Consider the following 24,834-nt stretch of genomic DNA (forward strand, 5'->3'; position numbering starts at 1 on the left):
TCACCCCTCAGGCCACTTTTCAAATTATGTTGTCAGAAGATCAGGAATTGGCAGCCAGGTGAAACCACAAAAAAAAAAAAACTGGTACTGTGTCCAGGTGCATTTTTCAAGCAACAACATTAGCCAGCTAGCTAGCTAGTTAGCCAAGCAAAAACATTAGCCAGCTAGTAAGCCATGCAAAAACATTAGCCAGCTAGCTAGCTAGTTAGCCAAGCAAAAACATTAGCCAGCTAGCTAGCTAGTAAGCCATGCAAAAACATTAGCCAGCTAGCTAGCTAGTAAGCCATGCAAAAACATTAGCCAGCTAGCTAGCTAGTTAGCCAAGCAAAAACATTAGCCAGCTAGCTAGCTAGTTAGCCAAGCAAAAACATGATAACCTGTCAGTCAATCTGCAAATCCATGGCTGAAAAACATGTTAACCTGTCAGTCAATCTGCAAATCCATGGCTGAAAAACATGTTAACCTGTCAGTCAATCTGCAAATCCATGGCTGAAAAACACCAGATATGTGCAATAAACACTCTGCTATCTAAAACTATCAACCATTAATAACACCTACAAAAATGACTTCATATGTACACATCTACAGGAGCTCTGTGCTTAGGCTGCTACTAGGGCGCCATGGTAACAACAGAACAGTCTAACTATAGAAAATAGTGGGGTTCAGAGAGACAGCCAGGGAGAGCTGCAGGCTGCAACACAGTAGCTGGCTCTGTTTCAGACACCTATTAAGGTTCAAGAGGACCAGCATTCATATCGCTGGGAGAGCTACACCACTCAGCTCTGTGAAACCAGTACAAAGGAAACATACATAGCCTAAGGAATTCAGTTAGGGTGTGTGTGTCTATGTGTGTGCTTATGATCGAATGCAAAGTGTACAAATACATGAAGCATGCACACTCACAAGTCACCGACAAGGCATAAGCCCTTCCTTCCTTCCTTCCTTCCTTCCTTCCTTCCTTCCTTGGCATGTCATGTGTGCCTATTTGACTAGTACAGTAGAAATCTACGATGAAGAGGGGAAAAGGATGGGACATAGCAGCCTGCCACTACCTCCCTCTCACCCCTTAACGTCGCCGTGCCCGTCTCCCTCTCACCCCTTAACGTCCCCGTCTCCCTCTCACCCCTTAACGTCCCCCTCTCACCCCTTAACGTCCCCGTCTCCCTCTCACCCCTTAACGTCCCCGTCTCCCTCTCACCCCTTAACGTCCCCCTCTCACCCCTTAACGTCCCCCTCTCACCCCTTAACGTCCCCCTCTCACCCCTTAACGTCTCCCTCTCACCCCTTAACGTCCCCCTCTCACCCCTTAACGTCCCCCTCTCACCCCTTAACGTCCCCCTCTCACCCCTTAACGTCCCCGTCTCACCCCTTAACGTCCCCGTCTCACCCCTTAACGTCCCCGTCTCACCCCTTAATGTTCCCCCGTCCCCTGTCTCACCCCTTAACCTCTTGAAACTCTAGGGGCACTATATCATTTTTGGATAAAAAGACGTTCCCCGCAATATTTTGTCACAAAAAGATGCTCGACTATGCATATAATTGGTAGCTTTGGAAAGAAAACACACTGACGTTTCCAGAACTGCAAAGATATTTTCTGTGCGTGCCCTAGAACATGAGCTACAGGCAAAACCAAGATGAAACGGCATCCAGGAAATGAGCAGGATTTTGAGGCTCCGTTTTCCATTGTCTCCTTATATGGCTGTGAATGCGAGAGGAATGAGTCTGCCCTTTCTGTCGTTTCCCCAAGGTGTCTGCAGCATTGTGACGTATTTGTAGGCATATCATTGGAAGATTGACCATAAGAGACCACATTTACCAGGTGTCCGCCCCTGTCCTGCCCGAAATTGGTGCGCAAACCTCAGCTGCAAGTATTTTTCCATGGAATTCAGAGAAGAAAGCAGGCTTACGAACGATATATCAATGAAGAGATATGTGAAAAAACACCTTGAGGATTGATTCCAAACAACGTCCATGTTTCCGATATTATGGAGTTAATTCGGAAAAAGTTTGACGTTGTTGGTGACTGAATTTTCCGTTTCGGTAGCCAAATGTCATGTACAAAACGGAGCGATTTCTCCCACAAAGATGCTTTCAGGAAAAACTGAACATTTGCTATGTAACTGAGAGTCTCCTCATTGAAAACATCCGAAGCTCCAAAGGTAAATGATTTTATTGATTTGGTTATCTGGTTTTTGTGAAAATGTTGCGTGCGCCCCCTACTCCTAAGCTAGCTTAGCATACTCTTACACAAATTAGTGAATAGCGATGGTTCAAAAGCCTGAGATGACAGTGTTGTTAAGAAAAGGCTAAGCTTTAGAGCAGGCGTCGATTTTCAGAAATCGTTAACCCTAATAAGGCTATAACTGTATAAAGGTTTTTTTCCCAAACGTGAAGAAAACGGAGCTTTGTCCTACACAAATAATATTTTTTTGAAAAACTGAACATTTGCTATCTAACTGAGAGTCTCCTCATTGAAAACATCTGAAGTTCTTCAAAGGTAAATGATTTTATTTGAATTATTTTCTTGTTTTTGTGAAAATGTTGCTGGCTGAATTCTAGGCTTATAGCTATGTTAGCAATCAATACTCTTACACAAATGCTTGTTTAGCTATGGTTGAAAAGCATATTTTGAAAATCTGAGATGACAGTGTTGTTAACAAAAGTCTAAGCTTGAGAGCAAATATATTTATTTCATTTCATTTGCGATTTTCATGAATAGTTAACGTTGCGTTATGCTAATGAGCTTGAGGCTATAAATAGAATCCCGGATCCGGGATTGCGCGACGCAACAGGTTAACGTCCCCCTCTCACCCCTTAACGTCCCCCTCTCACCCCTTAACGTCCCCGTCTCACCCCTTAACGTCCCCGTCTCCCTCTCACCCCTTAACGTCCCCGTCTCCCTCTCACCCCTAAACATCACTGTCCCCGTCTCCCTCTCACCCCTTAACGTTACTGTCCCAAGAGAGAGAGAGAGAGAGAGAGAGAGCTCTGTCCTCTGGGGCTAATTATCCCTTTATCTCAGTCCTCACCACGGCACACACACACAACGCGTACACAGAAGGGACACACACACATGGGACAGATTGTGCCTCAGGTGTGTGTGCGCATGAACATGTGTGTTTGCAGCAGCCTGTATGCGTGCTGAACAGCTTAGGCAGACGCCGTACATTGCCTTTCCAGAGTATATCCACAGCTGCCAAAAACAACGTTAGTGATTCCCTGGGTCAGTCAGTGTCCCTCTCTAACGACAGCTGAGGCAGATGAATAACCCCCCTGCCTTAATATGACAAGATGTATTTAACCTAACAGACAGGCCTGTTTGCTGTACACCTAATATCATACAGGATACAGAGTGAACACAGTGGAAGTCTGGACTGATGAGACCACTGGGATGTTCGGCTGGCGTTGCATGTTCCTACACGTTCCTACACGCTACAGGGCCTAAAACAGCTTGGAAACACACAGATCCAGGTGATATTTTGATCCTTCTAAAAGGACTGATCGTCTCTCTAGGCTACTCAAGGGTCAGAGACCTCACCAACATCACCATATCTACATCTGATAGAATTGATCTGGAGGCTCCTCACAATGTGGTGGTGTGTCAACGAGAGGGCGGTGAGGATCCCCGCCACCATCAGAACAGGAGAGATGCGTGACGACACAATCACATAGCCTAACCTCTCAATGCTGTTTCAGTCTGTCTGGTCAGTCTGAAACTGTATGTTTCAAGGTCTGGTCTGTGTTCTAATCTAACACAACATCCCCACAGCACTCAGTCAACATGCATTATAAATAACTAGAATATATAAGAACTAGAAATCATTAAATAACCCAGCCAGCCCACATTACATGAATCACACAGTAACTCAACAGCCTGATTCCTGCAGCAACAAGCCCAGCGGATGGATGCACATTGGTCCTCTAATAGAATGGAACATCAGCATCAGCACTAGAGGCTGATGAGCTGTAGACACTGAGCTGCCGTAGATTCATTACGTTGTTAAAATGGAGGACGGTCGGGCGGGGATCCCACTGGCAGATGGTGACCCAATATAAGGAGAGGGTCCTTTAGAGAGAAAAGGGGGCATTGATTCCACCTCCAAAAGGCCAGATGGAGAGAGTGACTGAGTGGTGCCTCCTATTGACCGAGCGCCGCACAGAACCATTTTCTAAAGCATCATAGTAAGTGATGACCAATAAGACTGAGCCAACACCATGCAGAGAACAGCCCCCCCCCAGGAAGTAGGTTTAACCACTAGACATAGACCAACTCTGATGGATAATGTAGTAACTAAGCATTATATAAAACATTATATAGGCAAATGGGCTAATTCAATTAAGACTGATTCTACTCGTGTTATTAGTCTCTTGAACATCATGATTAATGAATGTTAAAATAAAAAGTTGCATGTATAAAATAATGTATCAATAAAAATGTGGTTTTAGTAGTAGGCCTTTGAGAAATGAGAAAATGAACCTTTAATGTCTCCAGAAGTGTATTACATGATCATCAACAGGAAGAGCTCATTATCCGGTGGAGGTCCGGACTCATGGTGGTGAAATTAAATTAGGCCTAGTTAGTTAGCCAATGGAAGATGTCTCGTTGGATGAGACTCGGCCCTTCAGGGTGAGGAGCATCTGTTGTACCCATTTCAATACGAAGCAGCGTGTTTCATCTATAGGAACAAACATAACAGTGAGCTCCAACAGTAGTGGGAAAGTGACAAATGTGTTGTTTTGGCTCTGTACTCCAGCACTATGAATTTGAAATGATACAATGACAAACTGTCAGCTTTAAATTTGAGGGTATTTTCATCCATATCGGTTGAACCGTTTAGAAATTACAGCAAAGAAATGACAAACCGAGTTCCCCCATTTTAGGGGACCAAAAGTATTGGGACAAATTCACTTGTGTGTGTATTAAAGTAGTACCGAAAATATTTGGTCCCATATTCATAGCACGCAATGTCACAAAATGTGTCACTTTCCCCAATACTTTTGAAACTCAACTAACACTACAAACAGGGCTTGTTTCATCTAAACGTGTGTTAAGAGGGAAGGTGAGGCAGTAAACTAACAGCCTACAAACAGGGCTTGTTTCATCTAAACGTGTGTTAAGAGGGAAGGTGAGGCAGTAAACTAACAGCCTACAAAAACAGGGCTTGTTTCATCTAAACGTGTGTTAAGAGGGAAGGTGAGGCAGTAAACTAACAGCCTACAAACAGGGCTTGTTTCATCTAAACGTGTGTTAAGAGGGAAGGTGAAGCAGTAAACTAACAGCCTACAAACAGGGCTTGTTTCATCTAAACGTGTGTTAAGAGGGAAGGTGAGGCAGTAAACTAACAGCCTACACTAAAACAGGGCTTGTTTCATCTAAACGTGTGTTAAGAGGGAAGGTGAGGCAGTAAACTAACAGCCTACACTACAAACAGGGCTTGTTTCATCTAAACCTGTGTTAAGAGGGAAGGTGAGGCAGTAAACTAACAGCCTACAAACAGGGCTTGTTTCATCTAAACGTGTGTTAAGAGGGAAGGTGAAGCAGTAAACTAACAGCCTACAGACAGGGCTTGTTTCATCTAAACGTGTGTTAAGAGGGAAGGTGAGACAGTAAACTAACAGCCTACACTACCAACAGGGCTTGTTTCATCTAAACGTGTGTTAAGAGGGAAGGTGAGGCAGTAAACTAACAGCCTACACTACAAACAGGGCTTGTTTCATCTAAACGTGTGTTAAGAGGGAAGGTGAGGCAGTAAACTAACAGCCTACAGACAGGGCTTGTTTCATCTAAACGTGTGTTAAGAGGGAAGGTGAGGCAGTAAACTAACAGCCTACAAACAGGGCTTGTTTCATCTAAACGTGTGTTAAGAGGGAAGGTGAGGCAGTAAACTAACAGCCTACACTACAAACAGGGCTTGTTTCATCTAAACGTGTGTTAAGAGGGAAGGTGAGGCAGTAAACTAACAGCCTACACTACAAACAGGGCTTGTTTCATCTAAACGTGTGTTAAGAGGGAAGGTGAGGCAGTAAACTAACAGCCTACAAACAGGGCTTGTTTCATCTAAACGTGTGTTAAGAGGGAAGGTGAGGCAGTAAACTAACAGCCTACTAACAGGGCTTGTTTCATCTAAACGTGTGTTAAGAGGGAAGGTGAGGCAGTAAACTAACAGCCTACAAACAGGGCTTGTTTCATCTAAACGTGTGTTAAGAGGGAAGGTGAGGCAGTAAACTAACAGCCTACACTACAAACAGGGCTTGTTTCATCTAAACGTGTGTTAAGAGGGAAGGTGAGGCAGTAAACTAACAGCCTACACTACAAACAGGGCTTGTCTCATCTAAATGTGTGTTAAGAGGGAAGGTGAGGCAGTAAACTAACAGCCTACAAACAGGGCTTGTTTCATCTAAACGTGTGTTAAGGGGAAGGTGAGGCAGTAAACTAACAGCCTACTAACAGGGCTTGTTTCATCTAAACGTGTGTTAAGAGGGAAGGTGAGGCAGTAAACTAACAGCCTACTAACAGGGCTTGTTTCATCTAAATGTGTGTTAAGAGGGAAGGTGAGGCAGTAAACTAACAGCCTACACTACAAACAGGGCTTGTTTCATCTAAACGTGTGTTAAGAGGGAAGGTGAGGCAGTAAACTAACAGCCTACACTACAAACAGGGCTTGTCTCATCTAAATGTGTGTTAAGAGGGAAGGTGAGGCAGTAAACTAACAGCCTACAAACAGGGCTTGTTTCATCTAAACGTGTGTTAAGAGGGAAGGTGAGGCAGTAAACTAACAGCCTACAGACAGGGCTTGTTTCATCTAAACGTGTGTTAAGAGGGAAGGTGAGACAGTAAACTAACAGCCTACACTACCAACAGGGCTTGTTTCATCTAAACGTGTGTTAAGAGGGAAGGTGAGGCAGTAAACTAACAGCCTACACTACAAACAGGGCTTGTTTCATCTAAACGTGTGTTAAGAGGGAAGGTGAGGCAGTAAACTAACAGCCTACAGACAGGGCTTGTTTCATCTAAACGTGTGTTAAGAGGGAAGGTGAGACAGTAAACTAACAGCCTACACTACCAACAGGGCTTGTTTCATCTAAACGTGTGTTAAGAGGGAAGGTGAGGCAGTAAACTAACAGCCTACACTACAAACAGGGCTGGTTTCATCTAAACGTGTGTTAAGAGGGAAGGTGAGGCAGTAAACTAACAGCCTACACTACAAACAGGGCTTGTCTCATCTAAATGTGTGTTAATAGGGAAGGTGAGGCAGTAAACTAACAGCCTACAAACAGGGCTTGTTTCATCTAAACGTGTGTTAAGAGGGAAGGTGAGGCAGTAAACTAACAGCCTACTAACAGGGCTTGTTGTCATCAAAACAACAAAGAGGGACCATGAGGCAGAAAACAACAGGACAACAAAGATCTTCTTTCATCCTCTAAATGTGAGCTTCAGGCAGAGGATGGCAAGGTGAGGCAGTAACAGCTCTGTTTGTCAGCTCCCTCCATGGCTGGGACTAGCAGAACAGGGTCTGTTTCATCTAAACGTGTGTTAAGAGGTGAAGGTGAGGCAGTAAGACTAACAGACCTACACTACAAACAGGGCTTGTCTCATCTAAATGTGTGTTGAGGGAAGTGACATCAGTAAACTTCCAGCCTACAAAGAGGGCTTGTTTCCTAAACTGCATGTCAATGAGGAGATATGTGAAAAAACACTAACTGCCTAACAGACAGGGCTTGTTTCATCTAAACGTGTGTTAAGAGGTTGTAGGTGACTGCAGTAAACTAACAGCCTACACTAGAAAAGGGCTTGTTTCATCTAAACAGTGTTAAGAGGGAACTGTGAGGCAGTAACTAACAGCCTACATTAAAAACAGGGCTTGTTTCATCTAAACGTGTTTAATTTGAGGGAAGGTGAGGCAGCTAAAAAATGCTAACTAGCCTACAGACAAATTGTTTTCATCTAAAAGTGTGTTAAAAGGGAGATGACAGTGTTGTAAACTAACAGCCTAGACTACAAACAGCTTGTTTTATCTTAACGTGTTTAAGAGGGAAGGTGAACCCAGTAAAACTAACAGCCTACACTACAAACAGGGCTGGTTTCATCTAACCGTGTGTTAAGAGGGAAGGTGAGGCAGTAAACTAACAGCCTACACTACAAACAGGGCTTGTCTCATCTAAATGTGTGTTAATAGGGACAGTAAACTAACAGCCTACAAACAGGGCTTGTTTCATCTAAACATGTGTTAAGAGGGAAGGTGACTCCACTCTCAGCCTACTGCAACAGGGCTTGTTTCATCAAACGTGTGTTAACAGGGAATTAGGCAGTAAATAACAGCCTACTTTCAGTTTTCTAGTTTCATCTAAATGTGTTAAACTTAAGAGGGAGGTGAGGCAGAAATAACAGCCTCACTACAAATAGGTCTTGTTTCATCTAAATTTGTTCCAGAGATGAGCAGTAAATAACAGCAACTACACTACAAACAGGCTCTGTTTCATCTAAGAGGCTGTGTGTTAAGAGGAAGGTGAGGCAGTAAACTAACAGCCTACAAACTTTGCTAGGCTTGTTTCATCTACAACGTGTCCCAAGTTATTCAGAGGGATTGTTCCAAAAGAATCATCAAGATTAGGTGAGGCAGTAAACTGGTTGGGAGCCAACAAACAGGGCTTGTTTCATCTAAACGTGTGTTAAGAGGGAAGGTGAGGCAGTAAACTAACAGCCTACACTACAAACAGGGCTTGTCTCATCTAAACCTGTGTTAAGAGGGAAGGTGAGGCATGTAAACTAACAGCCTACACTACAAACAGGGCTTGTTTCATCTAAAGAACAGTGAGAGGGGTTAAGAGGGAAGGTGGGCAGTAAAGAACAGCCAGAGAAAACGGAAAACAGAACAGTTTCATCTAAACGTGTGTTAAGAACAGGGAGAGGTGAAGCATTAAAACTAACAGCCTAACACTACAAAACAGGGCTTGTTTCAACCATGCCCTAAAGAACAGGAGAGGTGAACATACCACTACAAATTTCCCATCAAAGTGTGTTAAGAGGAAGGTGAGGCAGTAAAGAACAGCCTGGACCATGCTACAAACAGGGCTTGTTTCATGTAAAGTGTGTTAAGAACAAGGTGAGGCAGTAAACTAACAGCCTAACTACAAACAGGGCTTGTAGCAGAGTTGGACTCATGATGGTTAAACTTGGACAGTACCCTCATCTCTCAAACGTGTTTAAGAGGGAAGACTGAGGCAGTAATATCTTAAAGCCTTTCCATAAAACAGGGAATTGCTGTTGCTAAATCAACAACTAAAGACCATCACAAATATAACCTTTATTTTTTGTTCAGCCTCTATTAAAAAACAATCAGCTTAACAGTCAGGAGGTAAGAACAAATGTCCTGGCTTACAATGACCGACCGAGAGACAGCATCCGCATGTCAATGATCCCTCCTCTGGGACTAATCAGACTGCTGGGAGTGCCAAGCCTGACACAGCGATATTTGTATGCACCAGGAAGTGACATCATAATGCCCCTGGGGAAGCTGAGGGTGTGTGTTATACAGTAGTTTGCATGTCCCCCTTGTGGCACAGACTTTTACAAGACACACACCCCCACACACACATACACCAGGAGGGGAAGCTGCTCTCTGTTCGGAGCCAGACAGGACCGGACTAAAACAAAACAATAGCATGAGTCTGATTCCAGCAGCATATCCCATAGAGGACATCTTAAAAATAACCAGAGAGGGGAACCTACGCTAACACACTTCCTGCTGAAAGGAGTGCTGTGAGACACTCACACACTAGCCTCCCAGAGTGCAGCCCTGCAGTCCACAGCTGGTGTGGCCTGGGCCTCTCTCTGCTTTCAGACAGGACTACCTTAGACAAACAAGCTTCCAGTCCCCTCAGTCTCTCCCCATGCTTCAACAGGGCTGTAGATAACATGCTAGTGAACGGAGTGGAACCATGCTCTGTGGTCTGCTGTCCTGTCAGCAGCTGTTTCTACAATAGTCCTCTAGTACACCAAGACTCCACAGGCAGGCCTAGAGACAGGTCTTATTCAGTCATGGGGGTGTCAAGACTGCTTAACTTCTGAGGGACAGGAAGAGGGAAGTTGGGGGATTTTCCAGCTAGAGGTTGACTGAGGTTACATATCTGAATCCTAAGTTTGTCAAGTAGGCTACACAAGTGTCATAACAGTGACACAACAGTACCACAACAGTAGAGGAATGGGAGGCAATGTGAGAAATTAAGACGGGAGATGACAAGTGCCTGATGGCTGTAATCTACAGTAGCATTGGGTGACTTGTTCTCATTAGCAACGTAGCAGTGGTACAAACAGATGGTGTTTCTGTTCAGTCAAAACAGCTGTACCCGGTTGTTCTGCCTCGTTGGAGAACTAAACACTTCCTCTTGAAGAGGAGTGACTTTCAACTAAGACCTAGCACAGGTGTCAGGGGAGATCGGATGAGATAAGAACCAAAACCGTGGCTATCTAAGTAAGAGGGCCTTTTCCAAGAGGTCCCACCAGCAGCAAATACAAACAGTACAATACATTTGGCAACCAGAAGAGAAAAGCATCCTTGCAGACTTTTCTGAACATTGCTTGACAAAGAGTGAGGAACAATGTTACAAGGACAAAGACAGAGAGAAAAAGAGGAACTCTTCTGTCCATCTCCACAGAAGCTTTAAACAGATGACAGGCCAGGCTGAATCCCACTGAGTTCCCTAAGACAGTGGCTCCCAACCTTTTCTCTTAACCATGGCACACCTTGATGGGATAGAACATTCCGTGGCACACATTTCCCCTATTCATGTATTTAGTGCTAATGACCTCCATCCTCTCTGAGCCATACTGCAAATCAGCTATTTTCACTGGCAAATGTTTTTTTATACATTAAATTATTTTAATATTTTAAATATTTTCATAGTTTTCATAGTTTCTTACTCATGATGGTTAAACTTGTAAGTACCCTTTAAGAGAGTTCCGTGGTCTGCACCAGAAATAATGTTTTTAGCTCCGGTAAAATAGGTCTTTAGTTTTTAACAGTTTGTTCCAGAGATGACTGCAGTTTTCTTCATGTAAATGTGCAACCACTGACATCAAGCCATGCTCTGTTTGTTTCTACGGCACTGGCTGTGGTATAGCTAAGCCCAGAGCCATAGAATTAAGAAATAAATGACTCTGGCTACTGGTAAACCTAGTCAGATTACCTGCGCTAATGGTTTTCACAGACAAAGTAAAATGATACAAATGACTTTGCTAGTGAAGCGCCCCTCAAATGATAAAACGAGTCCAGTGTTCTCAGGCTGTTGTGTCTGACCCCCACTGGTGCTCCCAAGTCAACATCCCATGTTCATTCCACAGGTGATTGTTCCAAAAGAATCATCAAGATTAGGAAAGGTTTGGCGGCGCAGCTGAGAGTTCCTGCCGTGGCACACTGGTTGGGAACCATGCCCTAAAGAACAGCCAGAGAGGTGGAACCATGCCCTAAAGAACAGCCAGAGAGGGGGAACCATGCCCTAAAGAACAGCCAGAGAGGGGAACCATGCCCTAAAGAACAGCCAGTCTCCATGCCCTAAAGAACAGCCAGAGAGGTGGAACCATGCCCTAAAGAACAGCCAGAGAGGTGGAACCATGCCCTAAAGAACAGCCAGAGAGGTGGAACCATGCCCTAAAGAACAGCCAGAGAGGTGGAACCATGCCCTAAAGAACAGCCAGAGAGGTGGAACCATGCCCTAAAGAACAGCCAGAGAGGTGGAACCATGCCCTAAAGAACAGCCAGAGAGGTGGAACCATGCCCTAAAGAACAGCCAGAGAGGTGGAACCATGCCCTAAAGAACAGCCAGAGAGGTGGAACCATGCCCTAAAGAACAGCGAGAGAGGGGGAACCATGCCCTAAAGAACAGCCAGAAACAGCATGGAACCGTGCTAAAGAACAGCCAGAGAGGTGGAACCATGCCCTAAAGAACAGCCAGAGAGGGGGAACCATGCCCTAAAGAACAGCGAGAGAGGGGGAACCATGCCCTAAAGAACAGCCAGAGAGGTCCAATGGAACCATGCCCTAAAGAACAGCCAGAGAGGTGGAACCATGCCAACAGCGAGAGAGGTGGAACCAAAGAACAGCTAGAGAGGTGGAACCATGCCCTAAAGAACAGCTAGAGGTGGAACCATTGGACATTTCCCAGAAAGGCTCATTTCGACAGCAACAACCAGCCTATCACGACTTGCAAAAGATCACCCTTCGTCTTGTCACCCTTCTCCACACCTGCTTCCTGGAGGTCTCAAATGGGGGAAAGAACTAGGTTAGGCCAGCATTTGGAAAAAGACCTGTCCTATCAGTATCACAATGCATTCAGCCAAGACTGACTTCAAAGAATATCTTAAACCTTTCCATGGAAGAGAAGGTTAAAGAATTGTGTTGCAAAATCCATGAATTTGAACTGAAAGATCATGATCTGTCAGAATAAAGGTTTATTTATTTTTTTGTTCATGTTTTGTATTAAAAAACAATTATTTAACTAGGCAGATTAGTTAAGAACAAATTCTTATTTACAATGACGGCCTACCGAGAGGCCCAAACCCGGATGACGCTGGGCCAATCGTGCGCGGTTCTATAGGACTCCCAATCACGGACGGTTGTGATACAGCCTGGATTGGAACCAGGATATCTGTAGTGACGCCTCTAGCACTGAGATGCAGTGCCTGAGACCACTGCGCCACTCGGAAGCCCTGAGTATCTGTTACAGCGGTGCACTTTGCAAATGACAAGTTAAGGGATGTTGAGTTTTGATCAATATTTCAGGAGGACCAAGCCAGCTGGATTTTCCATAGCTGACTGAGAAGTAGTAGGCAGCTGGAGGGGATCGTTCTCAAACAGGAGAAATGATGAGAGGAGAGAGACACACAGTGAAATGTGAGATCTACACCAAGCACTACACAAAACACAGACTGCTAAGAATAAGCAGGCAGACTTCAGTGCAAACTTGCCTTGCAGCTGTTTATTATTCAAACATTAGATCAGGAGTGTCGAGCTCAGTCATTTCCATGAGGGGCCCAGTGTCTGCTGGTTTTTCCTTTCAATTAAGACCTAGATAACCAGGTGAGGGGAGATCCTTACTAAATAGTAACCTAATTTCATCAAGTACAAGGGACCAGCGAAAGCCCAGAGACACTCTGCCCTCAGAGGAATGAGTTTGAAAAGTGGGGATGAGATGAGAGGGAGACTGGATAAAGACAGTTAAATACTACAAGAGGGAGACCGGTTTGAGGACAGCAGATACACCTTTATTGGCCACAAATCAAATCAAATGTTATTTGTCAGGCCATCACATGGTGACACATGTTAATCAGGAGAGATCATGTTCCTGTCTGCCTGGTGGGAGGCAGATGTTAATGCGAGTGTAGGAAATGCTTGTGCTTCTAGTTCCGACAATGCAGTAATAACCAACAAGTAATCTAACTAACAATTCCTAATCTACTGTCTTATACACAGTGTAAGGGGATAAAGAATATGTACATAAGGATATATGAGTGAGTGATGGTACAGAGCAGCATAGGCAAGATACAGTAGATGGTAGGCGAGTACAGTATATACATGTGAGATGAGTATGTAAACAAGTGGCATAGTTAAAGTGGCTAGTGATACATGTATTACATAAGGATGCAGTCGATGATATAGAGTACAGTATATAGGTATGCATAGAGATGAATAATGTAGGGTAAGTAACATTATATAAGGTAGCATTGTTTAAAGTGGCTAGTGATATATTTACAACATTTCCCATCAATTCCCATTATTAAAGTGGCTGGAGTTGAGTCAGTGTCAGTGTGTAGGCAGCAGCCACTCAATGTTAGTGGTGGCTGTTTAATCAGTCTGATGGCCTTGAGATAGAAGCTGTTTTTCAGTCTCTCGGTCCCAGCTTTGATGCACCTGTACTGACCTCGCCTTCTGGATGATAGCGGGGTGAACAGGCAGTGGCCTCGGGTGGTAGATGTCCTTGATGATCTTTATGGCCTTCCTGTAACATCGGGTGGTGTAGGTGTCCTGGAGGGCAGGTAGTTTGCCCCGATGATGCCAGTTGTGCAGACCTCACTACCTCTGGAGAGCCTTACAGTTGAGGGCGGAGCAGTTGCCGTACCAGGCGGTGATACAGCCCGCCAGGATGCTCCTCCTTGTGCCTCTGTAGAGGTTTGTGAGTGCTTTTGGTGACAAGGCCAGAATCTTCAGCCTCCTGAGGTTGAAGAGGCGCTGCATGCGCCTTCTTCACGATGCTGTCTGTGTGGTGGACCAATTCAGTTTGTCTGTGATGTGGGGATGGCCGAGGAACTTAAAACTTGCTACTCTCTCCACTACTGTTCCATCGATGTGGATAGGATCATGTCCCTCTGCGGTTTCCTGAAGTCCACAATCATCTCCTTAGTTTTGTTGACGTTGAGTGTGAGGTTATTTAGGCTATTGTTGACAAAGAGTGAGGAAGAATTCTAAAAGACTGATAAAACAGAGAGATGAGGAAGCGTCCATCTTTAGTGATACGGGCTACCGTGTGGCTGACCCTCTGGCATCACACACACAGTTTTCCAAAAACAACAACCTTTCCATCATCGCTGTGGCTTCAGGTCTCTTCCTCCATTTCATCACTGGCCTCCAGTAGTGAATTCAGAAGGGACACAAATCACATCATCATATAAAGCTTGCCTGGTGGGGATAGCGTTCACTGTGAAGTTGTGATTCACCCCCTCTATCCTTCACTGTGACGGTGTGGTTCACCCCCTCTATCCTTCACTGTGAAGGTGTGGTTCACCCCTCTCTATCCTTCACTGTGACGGTGTGGTTCACCCCTATCCTCTATCCTTCACTGTGACGGTGTGGTTCACCCCCTCTATCCTTCACTGTGAAGTTCACCCCCTATCCTTCACTGTGATTTACCCCCTCTATCCTTCACTGTGACGTTGTGGTTCACCCCCTCTATCCTTCACTGTGACTGCATGGACACCCCCTCTATCCCAGGACATGGCCAATAACTGGCATAAATTCACTGCCATGCCCCAGTATTCCCAGCCTAATAGACACTGGGCAGCCTATGCATCCAGTCTCCACTGGGCCCCAGTAAGTAATAACTGTATATGCATCCAGTCTCCACTGGGCCCCAGTAAGTAATAACTGTATATGCATCCAGTCTCCACTGGGCCCCAGTAAGTAATAACTGTATATGAATCCAGTCTCCACTGGGCCCCAGTAAGTAATAACTGTATATGCATCCAGTCTCCACTGGGCCCCAGTAAATAATAACTGTATATGCATCCAGTCTCCACTGGGCCCCAGTAAGTAATAACTGTGCATATGGGGAGTCCAGAGATCTCCACTGGGCCACAGTAAGTAATAACTGTATATGCATTGTCCTGTTCACCCAGTTTCTTAATCCCTGTAAACAGTCTAGACAGTGGAACCTCTTTAGCATATAGACCCCCATATGCCCTCCTCCCTCACTACCAGGCTGCTAGCTGGGGCTTGTTCACCCACCAAGGCACCACTCCAGGGCTCCTTTCTAATCAAATCTAAAGAGATCGAGCCAGGGCTTTTCACGCCAGCCCGCTGAAGTCCAATTGAAACGGTCTGTTCAATACAATTTGGACCCTGAGGAAGTGGGCACTTCCGAGAGACTTAATGGTCATCAAAATGCAAATGCCTTCCATGTCAGCAGGAGGGGATGAAGCCTGTGTGAGAGGAAGGAGTCATACTGGTTTGAGGGGGAAGGAACTCGCCTTACCCATAAAAATACATGGGTCACGGACTGTCTGAAACTCTGTGGGTTGACTGTACGTGTGTGTCTGTTGTGGTTGCTGATGCATCCTGAGTAGCGTCCAGCTAACAAACTCATGGATGGCTGATGACTGCATCTCCCTAATGGCGCCCTGGAGGCAGGCAGTGTGTGTGTGTGTGTGTGTTGTTTTCCCAGCTCCTGGATGAGAGAAAGCGATGACAGCGAGAGCAGCGGGCGGGATAAATTGAGCCACACAGCCACTCATAGGTGACCTTACCTCAGCACTGTCCAATGGAAAGGCCCTGAGACTGTGCTCTGCATCATAGGGGGCGGAGGGAAACGCTCAGCCAGCTGCTACACAACAAGAAAGAGGGAGCTTTTATCTCCATGTCCTGCTGTTCATCTAACACACACTATTGTTAGCCTCTACAGATGATTTGACCTTTTCCTACAGATCATTATACCTTCAAGCACTGGCCTTTATCAGCCTCATCTCTCCCATCTTTGTCCCATTCCTCTTATCTGTCCTCTCCTTTATTAGCCTAGGATCTGGTCATGGGTTAGATTGGAGGACTGCAGCGTGCCGCCCGGTCCGCCCAGTGAGGGGGGTCCAGGTGGTTAACCCACTGTGGGGAGCTGTTGTAATGCTGATCCACTGAACACAGTGAAGCTCTGGTTTGGGGATTTCACACCAGGTTACACTAAAGGAGGGATTCCACAGCGAGGTAGACACACAGGTTGACACACACACGTTGCTGAAGAGATCTGATAGCCTATGCATGGAGACATGAAGCACCATGTGAACTGTAGACTACATAACATGTGTAAACAACCTCCAGAGATCATGTTCCCTGCCTGCCTGGTGGGGAGGCCAGAGATCATGTTCCCTGCCTGCCTGGTGGGGAGGCCAGAGATCATGTTCCCTGCCTGCCTGGTGGGGAGGCCAGAGATCATGTTCCCTGTCTGCCTGGTGGGGAGGCCAGAGATCATGTTCCCTGCCTGCCTGGTGGGGAGGCCAGAGATCATGTTCCCTGCCTGGTGGGGAGGCCAGAGATGCCTGTCTGCCTGGTGGGGAGGCCAGAGATCATGTTCCCTGTCTGCCTGGTGGGGAGGCCAGAGATCATGTTCCCTGCCTGCCTGGTGGGGGGAGGCCAGAGATCATGTTCCCTGTCTGCCTGGTGGGGAGGCCAGGCCAGAGAGACCATGTTCCCTGTCTGCCTGGTGGGGAGGCCAGAGATCATGTTCCCTGTCTGCCTGGTGGGGAGGCCAGAGATCATGTTCCCTGTCTGCCTGGTGGGGAGGCCAGAGATCATGTTCCCTGTCTGCCTGGTGGGGAGGCCAGAGATCATGTTCCCTGCCTGCCTGGTGGGGAGGCCAGAGATCATGTTCCCTGCCTGCCTGGTGGGGAGGCCAGAGATCATGTTACCTGTCTGTCTGGTGAGGAGAATAAATGTCCCTGAAGGAATCTCAGCATGTGTCAGAAGCATGTTAGCATCAACCATGTCACAAACAGGACCTTTGCTTCGTGGTAACAATCATCTCTAGCGACCTCAATGCATAGACTGAGGTAGGAAACACGGTCTGACATTTATGGAGTACAAACTGCAAAGTCCTTTCCTTACAGATGATGGCATCCTGATGATTCATTGATTGATCATTCTAAAGAGTAGCCATAATGTTTCTGTATGACAAAGACCATGATGCTGACTAACTGAGAACATTACTGAACCAGCCACTTGGTGCCAACAGAACAATGCAAAACTGGTCAGCAAAAACAAAACAACTATTTTACTGGGAAACAGAACATTGTGTCAGTTCCTTCCTCACCTCAGCAGTCAGAATGTGGGGGAGAGCAGTGTGATGTAGTGCTGTACTGCTGTCTGGGGATGGATGTGATTTAGCAGGAACAAATGCAGCAGAATACAGAGATCAGGGTATGCGGAGTCTGAAATGACACATTTTACATTTACATTTTAGTCATTTAGCAGACGCTCTTATCAGGAGTGATTGGGGTTAAGTGCCTTGCTCAAGGGCACATTGATAGATTTTTCACCTCGTCTGCTCCGGATTTGAACCAGCAACCTTTCAGTTACTGGCCCAACACTCTTAACAGCTAGGCTACCTGCCTGCCGCCGCCGACACTCTATTCACTATATTGTGCACTACGTTTGACCAGTGTCCCTGATCAAACGTAGTGCACTAATATGGAGAAAATAGGGTGTCCGTGACATCAGCATCATTCAGCAGTACAACTCTGTAAAACCTGCACAGACACACACACACCATGGTTGCATAACAGAATAAAAACACTTTAAAAGGCACCCCCCACTTATTATTACAGCCAGGACCTCAGTCAGCCAGGACATCCGTCAGCCAGGACCTCAGTCAGCCAGGACCTCAGTCAGCCAGGACCTCAGTCAGCCAGGACCTCAGTCAGCCAGGACATCAGTCAGCCAGGACATCAGTCAGCCAGGACATCAGTCAGCCAGGACCTCAGTCAGCCAGGACATCAGTCAGCCAGGACCTCAGTCAGCCAGGACATCAGTCAGCCAGGACCTCAGTCAGCCAGGACAGGCCCATCAGTCAGCCAGGTGCATCTCAGTCAGCCCCACCTCTCCCCCACAGCCCCATCTCTCCCTCCAGCCCCATCAGTCCCCCACAGCCCCATCTCCCCCACCTCTCCCCCACAGCCCCACAGCCCCATTACATAACAGCCCCATTCTTCCCCACAGCCCCATCTCTCCCCCACAGCCCCATCTCTCCCTCCAGCCCCATCTCCCCCACAGCCCCATCTCTCCCCCACAGCCCCATCTCTCTCCAGCCCCATCTCTCCCTCACAGCCCCATCTCTCCCCCCACAGCCCCACCTCTCTCCCCCACAGCCCCATCTCTCCCTCACAGCCCCATCTCTCCCCCACAGCCCCATCTCTCCCCCACAGCCCCACCTCTCCCTCACAGCCCCAGCCCCACCTCTCCCCACAGCCCCACCTCTCCCCAGCCCCACCTCTCCCTCACAGCCCCATCTCTCCCCACAGCCCCATCTCTCCCTCCACAGCCCCACCTCTCCCTCACAGCCCCACCTCTCCCCCCCCCACACAGCCCCACCTCTCCCCCACAGCCCCATCTCCCTCACAGCCCCATCCTCCCCCACAGCCCCATCTCTCCCCCAGCCCCACTCTCCCCACAGCCCCACTCTCTCCCCCACAGCCCCATCTCTCCCCACAGCCCCATCTCACAGCCCCATCTCTCCCTCACAGCCCCATCTCTCCCCCACAGCCCCACCTCTCCCTCACAGCCCCATCTCTCTCTCTGGATCACTGTTTATGTCTCTCTTCCTTCTCCCTCAATTCCTTTGTTTCTCTCCACCTCCCTCCATCACCCTCTCTCTCCCTAGATATCAGTCATTCTGTCAGGAGTGACAGTTGTCCTGGCTGGGTTTGATAGATAAATGAAGTGTGACGCAGCAGTTTTCAGAGTGGATTTGCCATCTGTCAGACAAGTGTTCGGTGAGATGTCATTCAAGGATCCTGAAAACGACAGCCAGGCTCTAATCCCAACCAACCTGATCTACAATCCAACCACATGTTTACAAACATGATGCTGGTTTCTCCATCAGAAGAGCATTTGGTCATCTGACATGTTTAGAGAACTAGAATCTCTGACAGAATGTTCCAGGCTACTGTGACAGAGCTAGCCTTCTCTAAGATAATTCAAATATATAATATAATCAGAACACACATGGCCGACAACATTTGGTAAACAAAACAAGCATAAATGGTAACAACTGGACTTAATAAAACAGCCAGGAGAAAAGCAACCGGTGTCCCATCTCAGAACATATGATACAGCCCTAAATCATATCAAAGTGTATAGATGAAATGGGCCGAACACAACAGGTGTAGACTTTACAGTGAAATGCTTACGTACGAGCCGTTCCCAACCAGTTAGTTTCATGGTATTTCTGGAGTATTGGCGGAGCCCCAGACCAACAGTGGTCCTGACTGATCTTGTTCAAACCAGTCCTCAGCTCCTACTACTGACCATCAAGCCAGGAGAGAAGAACATCCGCTCAACCCACACACTCCAATCAGTACCATTAACCTGGCCAATGCTGATCCAGTGCCAACAGCACTCGAGGACCAAAGAAATCTCCCCCTGCCCAGACCACACTCCGTTTCTCAGTTCCTCCATTCAGGGGGCCCACTCCAGCCAGTTCCGTTGTACCTCTGACAGCACAGGTCCAGGTACTAGTGAGCAAGTCCCGGCAGGAGGCCCACTCCAGCCAGTTCCGTTGTACCTCTGACAGCACAGGTCCAGGTACTAGTGAGCAAGTCCCGGCAGGAGGCCCACTCCAGCCAGTTCCGTTGTACCTCTGACAGCACAGGTCCAGGTACTAGTGAGCAAGTCCCGGCAGGAGGCCCACTCCAGCCAGTTCCGTTGTACCTCTGACAGCACAGGTCCAGGTACTAGTGAGCAAGTCCCGGCAGGAGGCCACCCTCCCCTCACTGTTTCCAGAGGGTACATGTAGGACACACACACATAGTTAGTGATGTCGGTGGGATAACCCTAGCCTCAGTCAGTCACACACTGCTCACGCCCACCGCAAACACCTTTTGTTGTTAACAGCTATGTTACCTCAATGTGTGACACTTTCCGCTTGCTCTTCTTTGCTGCTGGCTCCAACATCAGTGGAAAGTGGGTCAACAACACCTGGCTGTCTGGCAAGTCCTCCCTAACTCCCCACCTCCCTACCCTACCTACCGCACAGCACCCATTTCTATGCAAATTAACAGTCTGTACAGTGAATGAGAGAAGGTGGTTGCCATTCTCACCGACAACAACAATACTAGTCCTTCACCACAATACTGCTGGACATTTCATCAGTCAATCAATAGAGTAAAAAAGCAGTAGCCATGAGTCACGATATGATGATGCCATTATAACAGGACAATGTATTATCAAGGGGGTCATGAGATAATGCATGTCACTCCTTCTACATAGTGGTAGCCCAACATCTGCCCAGCTGTGTGAGAAGTTTGAAAAGCAGATCGTCGGAGCTTCCCCTCATGTAGTTCTGCATGCAAGTTATTCAAATGATAAGCTACTGATTTTTATGTGAGTGTCATACAGCTGGGCTAAGTGCTTGTTGAAACAGCTCAATAGAGAAATCAATTGTTGTTTGACAATCAGGGAACCAAGGCCTATACATTCATTCATACAATATAGCAGCTCTGCCATGATGTAACCATATTAAAATGATACAACACTCCGACACCACAGCAGTAAACAGATTTGAGAGGATTAGAGAGTGCAGAGCAAAACATGTTATGGTGATGTACCGATGTCACCTGTAGCGACGGCTACATGCACCCCTACTGCCTTACCTTCAATGGCGATGACATGTTCTCGAATCTGATTCTGCAGGATGGGCTCTTCCACGCGCTCCAGCAGTTCATATATGGAGTAGATGTTTGGATGGACGGATTCGAACCTCTGGATCTCAGACCGAATGGCAGCCGAGTTTGCAAGGTGCTGCTGATAGTTCATTTTGCGCGTCGTTTCTGTCCTTGCCCTTTCACGACTGGTAACGAGTTGACTGACTGGTCTGGTCAAATGGTGTGGTCCTCAGCACAATATTGCGGGTGAGGCACGCCAAATAATTTGTCGATAGCAAGCTACTTGATTCAAACTGCAAATTTGGCTTGAAATGAAACAGCAGTTACTTGTCAGTGAGTCCATGTAGCTAACTGGCTATCCGTGAGTCCAAACAACCGACCCGGGCTCTCCTGATTCGAAATCCTGGAGGAGTGACAGTAGTAGTCGGTTGAGCAACGCGTCCCCATATCCTTGCTCCGTCCCTCACGGAGTGTGGAAGTAAAAACCCTATTCACGAATATTAGCGTGTGTATGAATAGTAGCAATCCAACAAACAGGTAAGTACTGTACTGCAGTCATGTCATAACACTCAAACGCTGGAAAGGTTTGAAAACGCTTGCTAAATAGGCCCTTTGGCATTTGCTAACTCGGTAGCTAGCAGTAGCTAACGTCCAAGCCGGGAACAAAACTCTGAATTTCTCAAACCCCTATCATTCTCTCCTTAGACCGACCAATCTGTTTGAGCTTTTCTTCACAAACATGCAAATAAACCAATGTAGTTATGTACCCAGGCAAACCTGCCAAAAGCAATCTACATAACTAGCTAAATAGTTACTAATCGTGGCTGGATGTGTGTTCTGCGCAGCCAAGTCCTCGTTCGTTGTTTTGTTTAGCGTGCAAAAGCAGGCGCAAAACTCCCCCCACAGTCCGGATTTGGTCCAAACACTGGTCGCATGCAGTTGCCGAAAATTCCAAGACACAATACAAATGTGGCTACTTATTGCGATGAGAGCAATATATATTTTACAGATTGCTCTAGTTGATCGGCAAACATAGGTGCTTTCCCCTTCCTCTTAGGTAGAAATCCATCCCGTCTGTATCATTGGACGTCATTCCCTGAACGTTTCCTACTGGAAAACGTCTGCTGCAACCCATAGACTTAGATAGACATCGCATCATTGTATCTGTCCTATTATGGCATCTGTGAGAGCAAAGGCAGAGCCATTGCTTCCATCTCCATTTCGAAGTGGTTCATTTTCTTATTCTACTACTTCTATGAGTTGGCAAACAAACTGAACGGGTGCATACTGCCACCTGGAGTGTGTTGTTTCAATAAGTATAAAGTCAGGGTTAGCGATTTATTGCCACCTGCATTTATGGAATGTTTTCACGTGAATATAATTCATCGATGATCCCTCCTGGTGACCTGGATAGAATTGTATGATCCTTCCTTAACACATAGGAAGTCCCACCCAGTTGACTTCTTTAAAATTGTGAAAGTCCTCAATGGCAATACCCATGCTAAAATAGGCATTTGGGCACGATAGTTCATTTGGGCACTAGAGTTTTCAATCTATCTCTATGGCGGCAACCATATAAAGCATTGGCTGGTTCAGAGGCGCCGCGTTCTTGAATGTACTTATTGCGCGGAGGCTGCGCATCTGTTTCTCAGGGCATTTGAAGAATGTTCACTCACATGTAGAGTATATGCCAATATATAACATTAATTTAGCCATATATATGGAGCTCTAAGGTATTCATATTTCAGAAGAGATACATTTGGCTTGCAAATTAGTGCAATATAGCGTAGCATCTGCATAAACAAGCAAAGATCATACATGATTACACTAAAAACTAAAAAATGTATTACTATATTTTATTGATTGATTTGAAATGTTAAATATTTACATATTTCCTTTGATTAATTGACTTATTTATACTCAACCTCGTTATCAGAAAGATAATACTCCTTAGTTCCACCATAGAAAGATTGATCCCATCCATGAAAACCTAGAAACAGTACAGAGACCTTGAGTCGATTGATATCTTAGTTCAATGCCACTCACTCATCCCTGAGGCTGCCTCCTCATTTATATTTACATAGGATATATCCAACATTTCAGATTCCTGACATGAAAAGTTCAGCGGTCCTCTTCAATCTGTCCAGCCGGGCACTGCTTCCCCATCCACCATTAAGTAATGGACGATGCCAGCTCTCTTCTTCCCACTGCTCAAAGCCTTGATGCAGCATTCATGGTCTGCCACCGCGAAGTGTGTCTCTGTTCCGTCATCCACAAACTCTCCCTATAGCCGACAATAAGAGACGGTACATGAATATCCACAAAGGACTGGAATGACTAAAGTATGGACCAAAACATTAGAGAATCATGTTAAACCAGAACCTTGGCCTATGTATGTATGCAACATACATGGACACAATAACTTCACATTCAATTCCATATGAGGTTGAAAAAGTACCTCGGTCTCCATTTTCTGCCCATTGAACCATACATCCATTGTGTCCTTTTCTGTTGAAACCATACAGTAGTAATTTAGTATATTATTAGTATTGCTTGCATCATATTTTTCACCATAGGCCTACAGGACAGAAGCACCATGCAGTGCATTGGAACGATTGCTAGTGATTTACCGGTGTGCATTACACATCCACAAGAGCATCATAACATCACACAGTGCAGAGTTCCCTGCTTTGTTTATTCATGTCACATGGAGCTTTCTGCTATAGGCTACAAAGGACAGTGTCCCTTCCAATCAGGTTGCTCGCATGGCTTAAAATAGCCAACCCAAAAGTGTTCCCCTAATAGATTATACTCCTCAGAACAGCGCTGACCTGCATGTTGCCTTACACACAGCCAACTATGTTTTTATAGACTTTTTAGAATAGACAGTGTAGCTGGTATTGACACTTAAATATTGCTCAATGCTCATAAGAAAGAAAATGCTTTTTGTTTTTTGATCCTTACCAAGGACAATCCTGCAGTCAACACCATCCACTTGCAGCACCCACGTTTTAGTGACTTTGGATCTGTTATCTATGAACTTCTGGAGACTCTTGCCATCAATCTCCAAGGTGTACTCGTAGGTAAAGCCACTGATAGCCTCAATGTTTACTGTTGCTTTTGTTTCCATGCCTCCCACTGTGAAGGTCTCCTTTCCAACCAGTTTGAACATCCAATCTCTTCTGAGCACCTCCTGAGGAAGAAAGCAAATCAGACACAGCCATAGGCCTTCTGTACAAAGCTCTGACTACTCAGTAACACATTAGAGATCATAAGAAGGAATAGGTTTCAGGGCCTACGTACCTGTCCATTGATCCAAACAACCCTCTTCCCTGTCGCCGTGCCGTGTTCAAACTCAACCCTGTAAACCCCATCGCTTAACGCCACCTCCCAGATACCAACAACATCTCCGGCCATCATCTTGACTGACCTTGCAAGGGTATAAAGCCTGTAGGCCTAACTGGAAATGATTATATATGTCCCATCGACGCTATCCTCGTTTCAAATCAAGGTTGTAGTTCAAATCTCATCCTATAGGCCGTTATTAAGCAATGTTAGCCCGTGTGTCCATCAAACTGTCCTGGATCTGCTCTGCTTTGCTCTGCCTGCTCAGCAACAAGTGCAAACTGCAATACTGTAAGAGGCTTATTGCTGCAAGACCTCTTTCAATCCAATTACTGCCAGAGGTAATTTGTATGTGA

The 24,834-nt window shown here is 46.2% G+C and overlaps 1 protein-coding gene across 1 annotated transcript; it reads right to left on the minus strand.

The window, feature by feature from the left end:
* Positions 1 to 23,244: 23,244 nt before the first annotated feature.
* On the minus strand, positions 23,245 to 24,579 carry LOC135543002 (fas apoptotic inhibitory molecule 1-like). The gene is made up of 4 exons (XM_064970113.1): positions 24,437 to 24,579; positions 24,098 to 24,326; positions 23,592 to 23,641; positions 23,245 to 23,417 (listed from the first exon to the last, which is right to left on the minus strand). Exons 1-4 carry the CDS (start codon positions 24,551 to 24,553, stop codon positions 23,268 to 23,270), a joined length of 546 nt encoding a protein of 181 aa, XP_064826185.1. The 5' UTR covers positions 24,554 to 24,579; the 3' UTR covers positions 23,245 to 23,267.
* Positions 24,580 to 24,834: the final 255 nt, after the last annotated feature.

The sequence above is a fragment of the Oncorhynchus masou genome, chromosome 7, assembly GCF_036934945.1.
Source record: "Oncorhynchus masou masou isolate Uvic2021 chromosome 7, UVic_Omas_1.1, whole genome shotgun sequence".
NCBI classification, from domain to species: Eukaryota; Metazoa; Chordata; class Actinopteri; order Salmoniformes; family Salmonidae; genus Oncorhynchus; species Oncorhynchus masou.